The sequence below is a fragment of the Mauremys reevesii genome, linkage group 3, assembly GCF_016161935.1.
Source record: "Mauremys reevesii isolate NIE-2019 linkage group 3, ASM1616193v1, whole genome shotgun sequence".
Classification (NCBI taxonomy): domain Eukaryota; kingdom Metazoa; phylum Chordata; order Testudines; family Geoemydidae; genus Mauremys; species Mauremys reevesii.
The window spans coordinates 108,800,508-108,815,034 of NC_052625.1; the positions used below are offsets into that span (position 1 = coordinate 108,800,508).

A 14,527-nucleotide genomic window follows, 5' to 3' on the forward strand; every position below is an offset into this window, starting at 1 on the left:
GCACAGAAAATAGACACAAGAGCACTAAAAGCTACCAAAGCATACTCTCTTATATTCAGTCTTTGAAAAGGGGAAAACATCTTTAATGTCAGTTTGTGGTACAGAATAGACGTTTCTTCCAGATTTTAGTTACTGCCCCATGGAATCACAACTACATTATTAAAACACAAACTTCAGATGATCCAGTTATTTGTAATAAGAGTGCAGAAGTTTGTACCACAGTTGTTTGCTGCTGTTAAGATACCGAATAGACGTCATTTCTCACATAGCAACCATTTTCAAACAAAAGAGCCAGCAGTAACAATCAAACATTGCTACAGGTAACTTTAAAAGTGTTGTATCCTGACAGCTTAATACAGTAGTTTGAACACCTGTCCTGTATAACAGTCTTGCTGGAGTCAAGGATCAGTATTTAAACAGTTTGTTTTTTAAAAAACAACAACTCTCAAAGTTACATCTAATTATGTATATAGCCAAATTCTGCCCTCATACATAGGAATGAGATTCACGCTGAACTTGATATCTAATGAAATCTGCATCTGACAGAAGACTCTGACCCATTTTCTCTCTCTTTTTAACCCAAATGTAGTAAGTGAGCCTTTATTTACCTCTTCACGGGTCCACCTGGTTTTTCCTAAATGACGTTTTCCAGCCTTAGGAAGCAGACCATCGTAGTCATGATCATACATCTCAACATCTTCATCGTCATCATCACTACTATATATACTACAAAAAGAAACAGGAGGCGACTTAGAGTGGAACATTAAGACTTACGTTACTGAATTACAAAATATATGAAAAACAACAATCTTTACAAAGGTTATACAGATAAAAGTTTGAAAACTTGCACAACAAGATTTTGTTCTGCATTCTGTTCTACTATTCTGAACTGGTTCTGCTGTTTTTGGTATCCACAGATACAAGCAAAGGGCTGGCAACCTTCTTATTACTGTACATGTTTAGACCTGCTCAGACTCTTAGATCAGTGGCAACTTACACACTTGGCAGCCTTTCAACCAATGAAAGTTTCAAATTAAAATACAATGTTTAGGACAATAAAACAGAACAAGAGGCTATGTCCTCTACACAAGTGCATATGCAAAATCTTTAACTCGTGCTACATATTTTGAAGATTGCTTAATGTTTTCATATATTTGATGAAGTAGCTGGTTACATAATTCCCAAATGGTATTTTATGTACAAATATAAAAATTGTAAAATTATTCAATAATATACTTAGTCATCATTTTGGGATTAGAAGACCAAAAATATTGAAGGGCACAGGTTTTTCAAAACTAATTAAAATAAAGGCCATCAAGTGATCACACTATTTTGTAAATAAACTCTTATCAAATATGTCACAGTTTATGGTCGAGTATAGACAAAGCTGAAGACAAGTACAATATAAGATCTCCATAGTAACCACATGAATGATCAAGTCTCCTTATACTGAGTATTTTGCTAACTTTACTACCTCTATCCCATTTCTAAATACTTCATACTGTTTTTGAAATACTCTAGTCCTCACCTAATTCATGACTAAGGGATTTCCCCAGAGGCTATCTATGGGTAAAAAGGAATCTATTACTGTTTTCACAAACAGCACTCACCCTATCCCGCTAGCTAAAATTGAAGTGTTTTGCAACAGGAGTTTGTCTTTCTGTTGGGTCAAGTATTATTTCCAACTTTAAGATATAAACATCACTTTTGAAACTTCAACAAAGAGATGACATCTACAGTACTGTAGAAAAAACAATGTAGTATTTAACTAATGATCATGATATATGGAAAAATCTTTAGATAAAATTTTAAAACCTTTTTTTGATAAGCAGCCATATTAATAAACCCACACTAACAACACTTCAATTAAGGATGTATCAGACACTATTCCTCCTGTTAAACTTGTTTTTCAGAGATTTTTTGGGGGGGGGGCACGGGGGGCTTTAAGCTGAAGTTCAATGTACAGGTTGCTAGCCATGATGCAAGTACCACCAAAATTCAAGCAATAAAAAAGCTTAAAAGAAAGTATATTAGGTTAAAATAACATTAAGTCTTCAGCCCTGTCTTCTGGCACATGTTGTATATCAAAGAAAATCACTATTTAAGAGGTTTTTCAGCATCTGCAGTGATGCATGTGGCCTATTTGAGAACAAGTCCCAAATGGCTAACAAACTGACAAAACAAGTCTGCTAATTCCTTTCTTAATTTACTACCACTGTGCCTAGGTAAGGTGGCACATGTGACTAGATCGGGGTTCTCAAACTGGGGGTCGTGCCCTCTCAGGGGCTTGCGAGGTTATTACATGGGGAGTAGCCTGAGCTGTCTGCCTTCATCCCCTTCCCCACTTCACCTCCAGCATTTATAATAGAGTTAAATGTTTTTAAAAGTGTTTTTAATTTAGAAGGGGGGCTCACATTCAGAGGCTTGCAGTGTGAAATGGGTCACCAGTGCAAAAGTTTGAGAACCACTGGACTAGATAGTTCACTCACAAAGACATGTGGAATATTTAGGAATAGCTAGTGACTTCAACTCAACCCAATCCTTCAACTCAAAAGAGTAGTTATTCACAGTAGTAGTCTCACTGACTACAATAGGCCTACTTATGTGAATAAAGGTTGCAGCGTCCTATGTCTTTGCTTTTATTTTTTTTAAAGTTAGATTTTCTTTTCTAAATGACACATGGAGACAATTGTGTGACTGCTTTTAATGTTAAAAGAAGTTTTGTAGCTAAATACCCATGTATCATTTTGAAAATTGGTGTCACTGATATTGAAAGTACCAAGTACAGCCAGCAGGGTGACATCTCCAGTGCTGCCAAATGTTCCAGGTACATCAATGGACATGGCACATGTGAAACTGGAGTAGAAGATTACTGATGAAAAGGTTAACATTATTTTATTGTAATGTTTATAATCTAAATTCTTTCCTTACCTAGGAAGGACCTTATTGTGACATACAGAATGAGTAACTCCCACTCTGTGTCTCCTCTGGCAGGAAAATTCGGCCTGGGGGGGGGGGGGTTATAGGATGATCTGCACCATATTTAACAAATCTGGTTTCTAACATATACCTGAAACATTTTTTTAAAATATCTGCCTGATCACAATCTGGCCCCAACAACAAATGCGCTTGCTAATTACCAGTGGAGTGGACTAAGTGAAAGGGTTAATGATGCCCCACAAGCTAGTTTTCAGTGCTGTTTAAATACTCTACATTTTTGTCAAGGAAACCAAATTGTGCAATGATAAAAAAGGGGGTGGGGGTGGAGAGGAAATGACTTGCTACTGTGATTGAAGAAACTGGGCACAAACAACCGAGGGGAATCCACTTTCGTTGTTTTGACTAATCCACCTTGCCGACATCTCCTTTCAGAGCACTTCACGGAGCAGTAATCTAGAGTTTCCCTTCTCGCACCAGCGCATCCCCTTCGCAACCAGAGGCGTTCCGCGAGCACGAACCACCACCACCACTCGGGCTAGGAAGGACCATTCTGAAACCTGCTAAGCAGCTCCACTTTCCTCCCGGCTCTCCCGCTCATTCAGTTCCTGTAAAGAGCAACTGACCCTTTCGTTTTGCAGGCCTGGCTTCCTCCACCACTCCTGACACGCTCATTCCGCCACTCTGCAAAGTCAAAATAAAATACAGACTACCCACTAGGCTCTCACCCCCCACCTCTACCACCTCCCTTTTAGCCTCAAGAGGGAGGCGCAAGCGAGGCGGAGACACATGCACGGTGACTGTGTCTCATGCTCGGTGACTGTGTGTGTCTCTCTCTCTGGAAGGACAGGATGAGTAATTCATAGCCCGTCCGTCCTAGTAACACACTCGCTCTCTCATACTCAAGTAACAGCCTAGTTTGCACCGAACCCCCAACCCGAGCCTCCTTCTGGATTTCATACTCTGGGCAATTTAAACCTTTTTTTAAAGCCAGCGATCGGTCACAAGAGGGAAAAACTGCGGGGGAGGGGGATTTGCTTTTCTGTCGCAAGCCGTGTGTGTGTGTGTGTGCGGGGTGCTGGACAGAAAGGAGAAAGAGACTCTCCACGTGTCCGACCGCCAGTCCAGAGATAATTAGACAACAATTCTCCTGCACTGTGTGTGTCTGTAACAGCAGCAACCACAAGGCGCTCAGACCTCTCCCTTCCAGTTCGCAGCACGCCACCCGCCAGAGGGAAGGGAGCAGCAGGGATCAGTCACCCCCAGTACTCCCCCCCTCCCCCCGCCACCACAACACAGCTCGGGGTCTGCTGTCCCCCTGCCCTTGTCCCGTGCAACAGCCCATTCCCCAAGAGGAGGAAAACAGCAACGGGAATAGCCCACATGACAGCTGCTGCCAAACGCCCCTCTCTCCTTCTTCTCTCCCCACCCCACCCCCCTCCTGCCAAAGTCTAAGAGTTGCTCTCATCGCGCTGCTGAAAAGCTTGCTCGGGCTCCGACATGTGCGGAGCGGCGTGTGCATTACAAAAAAAAAAAAAAGCCTTGCAGGGCATAATTATAAACCGAGAGATGAGCGGGGTAGAGCTGGAGTCATTAAAAGAAAGTCTCTGCAACTGCAAACAAAACAAAACAAAAAAAAAGGTTTGCTCCCTCCCCAGCGCCTCCTTTTCACGCCGCCTGTCTGCCACCCACCTGACATCCCACCTCCACAAAGAATGAATGAAACGGGAATGAACTACCTGCAGCCACTAAACAAGTCCGACATTTTTTGGGCTTACATCTGCCATCTGCTTAGCTCCTCCAGCCCAAACAGACCGCAGAACAGCTCGGCACAGATCGCTGAAGGCAACAAGTCCAAGTGGGAATCCTGTTCCCCCACCCCGCTTTTCCCCCCTTCTAATTTGTAGCCACGCGCGCCATGCATGGTCCTAGGAAATTTCTGTCTGAGCAACTTGCAAAATGCACCGCAATTTGCAATCTTCCCAACATCCTGAGTCTTTTTTTGGCAGAGGGGGAAAGTGGGGGTGGTAGAGTAGGCAGTGGGGGGGATTCCTAATATGCTATTCATTTGGTCTTGCAGGTTCTGTTTAGGTTTCGCTCTCCCCTTCCCTGTGCACAGTCTGACAGGCGTGGGGAGGATCTGGCAAACCACTCCAGCAAAAACTAACAAAAAATAATAACCCAAATAAACCTCTCTATCCATAGGCTATTAAACATACACACACACAAATGCTTTCATGCTGCAAAGAGTTTACCTGTGCCTGGGTCTCCTGGCCATCCTGGGACTAGCCACTGGGGGAGGAAGGGGGGACCTGTGCTGGCTGAAGTGCTTTGCTTTCTGTGCTGCTTAAAAGTGCTCCACCGCCGCACAGTGAAGTTTTCAGGAGCAGCAGCAGGAGGAGGAGGAGGAGGAAACAGGTTGAGATTAAAGAGTAAACTCTGTAAACAGAGATGCCATCAAACAAAGGGCTTTTTGGACACTCCCCCTCCCGCCAAATCTGGCGCCCCTGCGAGTGCGCAAGCGCTCTCCGAGCACGCCTCTCAGCGCCGCTGGGGTTTACTGCTGTGCCTGCGGGTCCCCGGCTGGCTGAGGAGCCGCTTCCAGCCGTGCCGCCTCTCCCTCTGGGTGGCTGGGAGCCCGCGCGACGGCGGCGGCCAGGAGCGGGGCACAGGGGAGGGAGGCGGCAGCAGGAGAGGCGCCTTTTGCTGCACAATCCCCGCTCAGCAGCATCAAGTCCCCATGACTCCCCTCGCCCCCCCCCCCACAAGTCGTCCCTGGGCAGCAGAGCTAAAAGGGGCCGCTCTCTGCCCCCGCTGCCCCGCGCCAGCTCTCCGGGGGGTTGATGCGAAAGTACTGTGTAGTAATTAAACAACCCCCACACTAGAGGAGGGAGGACTTGAGCTGGGTGCATTTCAGAGCAAGGCTCCCAGCCCCCATGCTGTGACATGTCCCTCAGCCGAATGGCCACAGCCTGAGAGGAGCCCCCGCTCTGGGGTGCGTCCCTGGCACGCGGGTGCGAGGGACAGGGGGGTCCAGCTGTGGGTGGGGTGCGGGGGTCCTGCTTCTGCAAGCCTGTGCGGGGTGTGGTGGGTCTGAATCTCCCAGGGGTCTGAATGTGCCTGCGTGGCGGTGGAGTAGGATTGGCTGGATAGAGCTGTGTGTGTGTATCATTGTGTGTGTGTGTCTGGGAGGGAGTCATACGTGTGATTCTGTGTGGTGTGTGACTCTGACTCTGTGTTACTCTGAGCTCTGTGTGTGTGTGTGTGTGTGTGTGAGTAGTTCATTCAGTGGAAGGGGGAAATGTCCCCAGCTCAAAGTGCACCTGTTTCTTGTTTGCTTGTTTAGTTTTAGTTTGCTCTGGTTCACCAGGGTTTACACTGAAAAACCAAAACGAAGGGAGTGAAGCCCAGTAGTTTGTAAGGGACGAATCATTGTTTGTTTGGGTTTGTGTTGCTGCTGGTGTAGGAGGCTGATTTTTGCTGGAGTTTGTCATGCAGTCCTGCTGGGGATTTTTACTCTCCTTCCTCCTGCTGCTGCCGGGACCTGGACTGTGCCTGTTGCTGCAGCTTGCCTTCCCCCTTTTAGCAGAGGTAGTGGGTGTCCGATGAGCTCCAGAAAACTTTTTTTTTGATACATAAATGAGTCACAATTTGAAAATGGTGAAACATGCAAAGTTCCCAGGCTACTCTGCAAGTTACAGCTCAGACACCTGTGGTGTTCCTCAGTTTATGGACCCTGCCACCAAAGGCTTAGTTTATGAATGAACGTTTCTTGCCTTCATTCCGTCTGGGGGACGGTGGAGCCATAAGCACCCTGAGCACTTTCAGTTTTATGGACTCTAAAGTGTCAGGCTATTTTTAAAGAACAAGACCACAAAAGATCCACATTCTAAGATGTGCACTTTAAAATTACCCAGGCAAATCACCAGAAGGATACTCAGACTGAAAGCGCACCCAAAAGAATGACAATTTATGAGTTCTCTGTGGCGTTGTTCCTGTCTGAATCTAACTGTGTACTCTCCAAAACCTTCCAAACTTGCTGAGCCAGGGGCCTGAGCTCACTTCACTCCAAGTCCTTTAGGGCTTTTTAGAAGTGGAAGACTTCTTTCAAGATAGTCGTAATTAAAATGCAAAGTGTAAAGCATATAACACAGTCATTCGTAATAAACAGCCACATACTGTAGCCCTTGCAGTTATGTAGACTTTTTAATTGGAGCAGTTAACGCACTAGTGACTGCAACATTATATGTTTACATACATGCCTATTCTGTATATATTTCATAATATAATTTGTTAAGTCTTACTATCTGTGTGTGAATTGTCTGTCAGGGGCACTCCCTAGAATGTTAGAAGTCAGAAGTCACGACGTGTCATCGGAAACATGAACTTCAGTAAATTAGCAGTAAGCTGTTCTTACTGCAGCTTTGCTACTGACTCACTATGTGACCTTGGGCAAAACCCTTTGCCATTCTGTACTTCTGTTTGGCCATCTGCATAATGGATATAATTTCCTAATTCCCAAGGTTGTTAGGTTTAACATATCATTTTTTGTAACATACCCTGAAATTCTCAGATAGAAAGGAATAAGGAATTCTTAATAATAAGAATAATGAATGCTGACATACTAAAAAGCCAAGGACCCATTCTAGCATCCCTTGAAGCCACCACCCATTGACTTCAAGAGAAGTTGTACTGGCAATTCAGGGAGGGCAAGAACTACTCATGGCCTCAGAGTTTCTTCTGGTAAAGAAATCCTTTTGGAGTCAGGGAAGTAGCACTGCAGAGGACAAAGCTTATTATACTGTAGTATCTTAATGCAGTTCTTAAGGGACTGGTAAAAATTGGTTACTGAGCAGCGGTGCTGGTGGTTTATTAAAAATGTTCCATAGGATGTTGATGGCAATTAAGTTGGTATTCGTGAAGGGAAACTTCAAATTCAGTATTATACCCAGCCATGCTTGTTGTATGTTACAGAGAGAACATCTCTTATTTGTAGCAAAGTAACCCTTATTCTCATGCATAGTCAGAGTTTATCAGCTCAAGAATCAAAACTGTTGGCAATCCACAAGAATAGAACTTTTATTTGGAAAATGTATGCTGCAGTGCTGTTGATGGGGGTGGTACTTATTTTACCTCACCTGGTTTCTTAGGGTCTAATCCTGCATTCCTTGCACAAAGCTCTTTACATCAGTAGGACACATATGAATACGTACTGCTCAGTGTGAGTGTAGTTTTCATAAATGGGCTCTAAGGTAGGCCTTTAACCAAGACAAACATAAGAATGAGACCTTGAATTTGATGGACCTACTTGTTTAAGTATTACTCACCATGACTAAATAGTACTCAATGTGAGTAAAAATTGGTCATTTAGTGAAATATGTGCATATTGTCCATTATATATATGAAATACCTCCTAAATGTGCTGTTTCATGGTCCTTCCTTCCCTTAAGGAAGATGTTTTCCCTTTTTTGACTACTTTCAGATACATAAAGAGTGAATGTTAGCTAAGACAAACTCAACTCATCCCCAGTGTATTCATATCTAAGTTTCCACAAATTAATTTATTGAATTTCTGTTATTGTCTGCTGAGTTAAGTAAGTGAGTGGTTATATGTTCAAGCTTCTTTGGAGGTATTTACATTTATGAATACGCCATTTCTATTGTGAACCCGAACAAACACATTTTTCCTCCCAGAATTTAAAACAAAAAATCAATTTGTCTGTCTGTGTTCAACATCTACTTGGAGCGCATAATGACTGATGCCCTAGAAGATCACATATGCACAGTCAGCATTGGGGGGTGAACAATCTCAAATCTTCAGTTTGCTGATGACATTGATGGCCTGGTAGGTAGGGAAGATGAACTTGCCAACCTTGTGAAACGATTGGATGAAACATCCGCAAAATACGGCATGGAAATCAGGCAGAGAAAACCAAGCTAATGACAAACAAACATGACGGGATCCGGTCACATATCACTGTAAGTGGACAAGAGCTGGAGACAGTGAAACAGTTCAAGTATTTGGGGGCAATCATCACTGATGAATGATCAAAGGCAGAAATTCTGGCGAGAACTGCGCAAGCAACAGTAGCAAAGCTAAAGACAATTTGGAGGAACAAGAACATCTCCCTGGAATCCAAACTAAAACTGCTGCATGCACTGATCATCTCAATTTTTCTGTATGCGTGCGAGACATGGACCCTTACGGCAGTACTTGAATGGAAAATAAAGGTGGTAGAGATGAGATACTTCTATAAAATTCTGGGCCTCTCCTACTTTGACTACCTCACTAATGAAGAGGTCTGCAACATCATCACCCAACGCGCTGGGTCATATAAAGACCTCCTGATGACCGCGAAGAAGTGCAAGCTAAAGTGGTACAGCCATGTAACAAAATCATCTGGCCTATCCAAGATCATCCTCCAAGGGGCAGTACAGGGGAAGAGAAGAAGAAGTAGACAGAAGAAGAGATGGATTGACAACATAAAAGCGTGGACAGGAATGGACTTCACGGAGACTCAACCACTGACACACAGTCATCGGGGTGGAGACAATTGGTTGGTTGCTCATCAGTGATGGTGCCCCAACAACCAATGCAGTTATGGGAGTGATGATGATGATTCAGGGAGAAAGCTTTTATTCTGTAACAAAATTAATTTAACGTTCAGTCTTCTCCCAAGATATAAGTGTGCAGCTCCCACTGATGTCAACAGAATTTGTGCACATCCCGGGGGAATATCTTGCATCCTTAAAGTTTACAATATAATAATGATTAACTAAAAGAAAGTAGCCAGAACTTCTTTTCTTTTCATATTTGCACAACTTAAAACAATTTTGGGTCTCAGGAGGTTTTTTGTATATCTTTGCTGAAGTCCTGTTTATATCTGAGATATTGAACTTTAAAACCATGTACTCTGGATGTGCAGTGACACATTTTTTCTTATTGTTAACCTCTTCCTGCCCAGACTTAATTAATTTATGATGTCTCCGCATCTCTTTACAGCAATTGCACCAGACGACAGAATAATTGTAAAAGGCATAACTACATGTTCCAGTGATCTTTTATTTACTTATGGAAACTATAATAAGTAACTCAATAAAAGTAATTATGTACATAGTAAATACAGGATAATACACAAAAATACTAAATCTTTACTCTCTACACTACCACCGACACACACTGTCTTAAAGTATGTAAAAAAACACACAGTTCAGAATGAAATCCATAATGTGGGCATTATGGGTTCACCGTTGATATTTTCCTGTTGTGCTCTTGAAAGTCTGGCATTCAGTCCTGCAATCCTTAGGCAAAACTTCCATTGATTTTAATGGGAATTTATCTGGAGGAAGGATTATAGGATTGTGCCCTTAGACTGAGTTTTTAAAAAAGGCTAGGAGTTGGTGCTTAATTTTCTCAGGCCATTTTGCAAATACCAGCTTTAATTCTTAACCGTTATCTGTTCCTGTTTTTTCAGGGTTTGTTACAGAACCTTAAAGGGACACTGCCAAGTTAAAATTATGTTATAAACCAACACCTTTCTTTACCCATGTTACCAGTAACACCTTAGATTATCAAAAGTAATATTTTTAAAATAATGTTATTATTTATGCTGTTTGTTTGCTGTTTGCATTTCCCTCAGGTTGGACAATGAAAATCAATGAAGTAGGTTTTACTTTTATTGTTTGTTTCATTTTTGGATTCTTGTTGCTGTAATGTTTGGGTTTCATATGCTGCAGAAGAATGTTTATTGCTTAAAATCAGCTGGGTTTAAATGACAAAGAAATTTTGAAAAAATTGATATTTTATAAAAAAAGGGTTATTCTAACATTTAGATTTGAGGCAGAATTTAAATTGATGTGGTTGCTTTATCATATATAATTCTCTCATATATAATTTTGTATATGTGAATAAGGAAAGAAGAGTGGTTAAGACAAAAGAGGGGGAGTCAGGAGGCCTCAGTTCTAACATGGCTTATGCCACAGACTTCTTGCGTGTCAAATCACTTAGAGGTATATATATTTTGTGTTATATTCCAGGCTCCCTTAATTGTGGGTACAATTTGTGACTGAATCTGCACCTACATTTTTACTCCTGCAAAATGAATTGAGAGTGTACATCTGAGCAGTCAGACTTCTAACTTCTTGACTTGTACCTGCAATCAAGGTAGTTAAAGGTGTCACTACTCAGATTTGTAACTGCAAGGAAACTGCAGGAACAAAAAGGTAGGTATAAGTAATACCATAAAGGCAGGCCACCTTCCTGAAAATTTACATTTTAATTAATCTGGAAGGGCCAAACCAGATAATGTACTGAGGGTCTGTACAAGGACAACCATTCAAAAAGGACAGTCAAATACTTAATTCCATCTCATTGTTATCACCTTCTCCAGTGTCCTGTGGAGGACCTTGCAATGGGCTGGAGTTCCATCTGTGGGTAGATAGAGGAACAGTAGTAAGGCTAGATGAAATCCACTCAAGAGTTAATGAAGAAGAGCCTCTCTGTGCTAAGCCAAGCCCCTCTATGCAGAGGAACTCAGGAATACATGAAGAGGGCCATGACCTCAGAGCCTCCCATCACCACCCACACTCTGGAGTACATGTAGGTAGCTCAGCCAGTAGCAAATATCAAGGTCTGAGTCACCCACATGGAAGTCAATAGAAGTTTTGTGTAAAAGAGGACTGCAGAGTACAGAGATTCAGTTGAATTCAAGTGCAAACTATATTTCAGGTTCTCACAGTGGCCCAGTCTTGGAAGACCCTGCTATAAGGTCTAAAGTAAGTAATGATCTCTGTATAGGGCTCAGGGAAAATCAACAGTAACCTGAGTGCTTCATGCTGCCAATAGGAGAGCACTATAGAGTGCAGCTGTATAATATCAGGATGGGAGGAAAGAGGTATAAACTGGATGAAATGATGATCCTTCCTGCACATTTTAGCAGTGGTTCTTTTTTGTGGCCACCCCTCTTTGTTTGTATAATGGCTTGGAAGGGAGAGCTATGCCTGGGGCCTCCCAACTGCAAAAACAGAATACTATAGAAGCTGAACATGTGTTCTACAAAGGCTGTTATTTCATTAGTTCTGAAACAACAGCACTATGTTTTGTTTCTGCAGAGTGCAGTATGGTCAAGTTCAACCTTGGGGGAAGTGGGACCAATTCCTTGGCTATCAGCAAATTTGCATGTGCTTAAACCAGGGCTGTATTTGAGTCTTACACTCTGCAAAGGATGAAAGTGTATTGGACTGCCTGAATCTATATTTAGCACTGTGAGCTTGATAGTACAATGAACAAACGCAGTGCATACGATGAAACATAATGCTCTCATAAATAGGGTGACCAGATGTCCCGATTTTTGGGCCTTTTTCTTATATAGGCTCTTATTACCCCCCACCCCAGTCTGGATTTTTTACATTTGCTGTTTGGTCACCGTACTCATAAATAAATAAATAAATAAAATGATATACTTTTCTTTCCAAGGCACAGTAGAGAAAATAAGAAACATCTTGTGCATCCATCTAACCTATAGCAGGTTATTTACATTACAGCCTTAAAATTAATACAAAGATAACAATATAGCAGGATATTAGTATTGTATGCTTTAGGTCTGCACAGTACAAAATACCTCTCCCACGTAATCTTGTCACGCTGCAGACTCTAAGCTTCTTTTCTTTCATCTCAGCTTCTGACACTTTGTATTTCCAAGGTAATAGTTGTATTTATTAATTATTGATTTGAAACACCATATGATAAAGATATTGGACAAATTAGATTAATAATAGTAAACAAGACAAATAGACCTAAACACAGGCAAACTTTTTTTTATGAAATGCTTCATTTAAATACCGTATATTAATATGTCAAGAAATAGCAATATGCCTCTTAAAATGATACTACATACAGAAAATGATTTGCTCGATCTATATTCATGGTTTATTCTGGAGTCTGTTCTTATTATAATGTGTGCCTGCTGTCAAAGAGAGAGGCTTTTGTTGTGTGTTACTTTTCAGTGTGTTCCCTGACTGAGGTGCACTTTCAGACTGACTTCAGAATGGACAGAAGTCCAAATTTTTCTCTCATTTACACTAGAATAAACCCAAAGTAATGCTGCTGATGTCATTGGTGGTACTCTGAATTTATGTTGGTGTAAATGAAAACAGAATATGGCTGCTAGGGCCTGATTCTTCACTCGTACTAATTTTCCTCTGGTGTAATTAGGGAGGCATGTGGTCTGGTAGACAGCTTACTGGAATGGGACTCTGGAGGCCTGGGTTCTCCTTCCACTCTGCCACTGACCTGCTGTGTGACTTTGGGCACATCACTTTCCCTCTCTGTACCCTGGTCTAGTAATTCAAAATAGGTGATAATGAATGTCACTTTCCTTTGTAAAATAGTTTGAGCTCTATTGATGAAAATTGCTAGGGAAGAACTCAATATTAGATTCTAAGGCCTGTGTTATACAGGTTAGACCACAATGGTCCCTTCTGACTTTAAAATCTGAATCTGCATTGACTCTGGTAACTTAAATGGAGCCACTAATGATTTACACCAGTGCAAGTGAGAGACCTATGGGGTCTAATATTCCACCGTCTTGCAGTTTATGTAGTCATTTACTCGATGGGGTGGAGAATCAGGCCTATTGTCCTTAAAATGCGTGAAATTTTACTAGCTGTAAAACAGTGACAAATGGCTCTATCCATGGTCCCTAATCACTGATCCTCATCCTTTACTAAAGGTTTCTTTTTACAAATAACCTGTAGTTAACCCAGCCTTGTAAAACTGTCATGGATACTTCGTCCAGGTACATGAGGCACCTATATTGTCCATTATTATTATTATAAAATAGTGGAGTGATATTTTACTTGTTCATTTAAAAAAAAAAAAAGGAAAATCTCAAAACAAGTGCATGAGTAGAATTTTTCAAAGGGACATGAACTCACTCCTTACTGTTCTACTTCCCTACACTTTTATCCCACTATTGGGGAGCTTATTGTAGGATAGAGGGCAAAACTTCTTCTTACTTGTTATAGTTCTATGATACCAGACCCTACGTGTTGCTCCTTTTATTATGTCAGCAGATGGTGCCAAAAGAATGGCAAGAAAAATCATCCTGTTAGGCCAAGAGAAAATTCATCACTTCCATTTTACACCCTGCAGTTCTCACAGTGTATGGATATTCAGGGGTTTATCAAATGACATGTTCAATCGACCTGTGAGTATCTACAACATTATGTCTTGTTCCTGAATCCCTTATGCCCATGAATACTTCCATTGAAGTCAGTGGAACTACACGTATATCAGGCCCTTAATTTTGAAAGAATATGCCATTCCTACTCAGGATTATAAAGTAAGACAAAGAAATTAAATAGGCGACTACAATTATTTAGACAACTTAAGAACAGGCACCATTTTAATTCCAAGTATTAGTACCAAACACATTTTCTTTCAGTTTCTAAATGCTCATTAAAACCATGTATGTAAAAATAAATTACATTTGTTGGTAATAACTTTTCAGATTGCATGTTGCATTGCATCTGCATTCATCTATGTGGGTTTTTTGTGTTGCGAGTGCTTTGGGGACCTACAGACATATTT

The 14,527-nt window shown here is 41.6% G+C and overlaps 1 protein-coding gene across 6 annotated transcripts in view; it reads right to left on the reverse strand.

The window, feature by feature from the left end:
* MYB (MYB proto-oncogene, transcription factor) overlaps positions 1-14,527 on the reverse strand; it is an 89,363-nt gene that overhangs the window by 27,040 nt on the left and 47,796 nt on the right. For 2 of the 6 annotated variants that reach the window (XM_039531469.1, XM_039531466.1), the window contains exons 1-2: positions 5,193-5,356; positions 609-726 (exon numbers count right to left, since the gene is read on the reverse strand). In XM_039531469.1, the coding sequence (XP_039387403.1) occupies positions 609-726; positions 5,193-5,215 (141 nt within the window). In that variant the 5' untranslated portion in view covers positions 5,216-5,356. Of the gene's footprint in view, positions 1-608; positions 765-4,676; positions 4,747-5,192; positions 5,357-14,527 lie in introns of those variants that run through there. The other 4 variants (XM_039531468.1, XM_039531465.1, XM_039531467.1 and 1 more) reach the window with 3 other exon arrangements.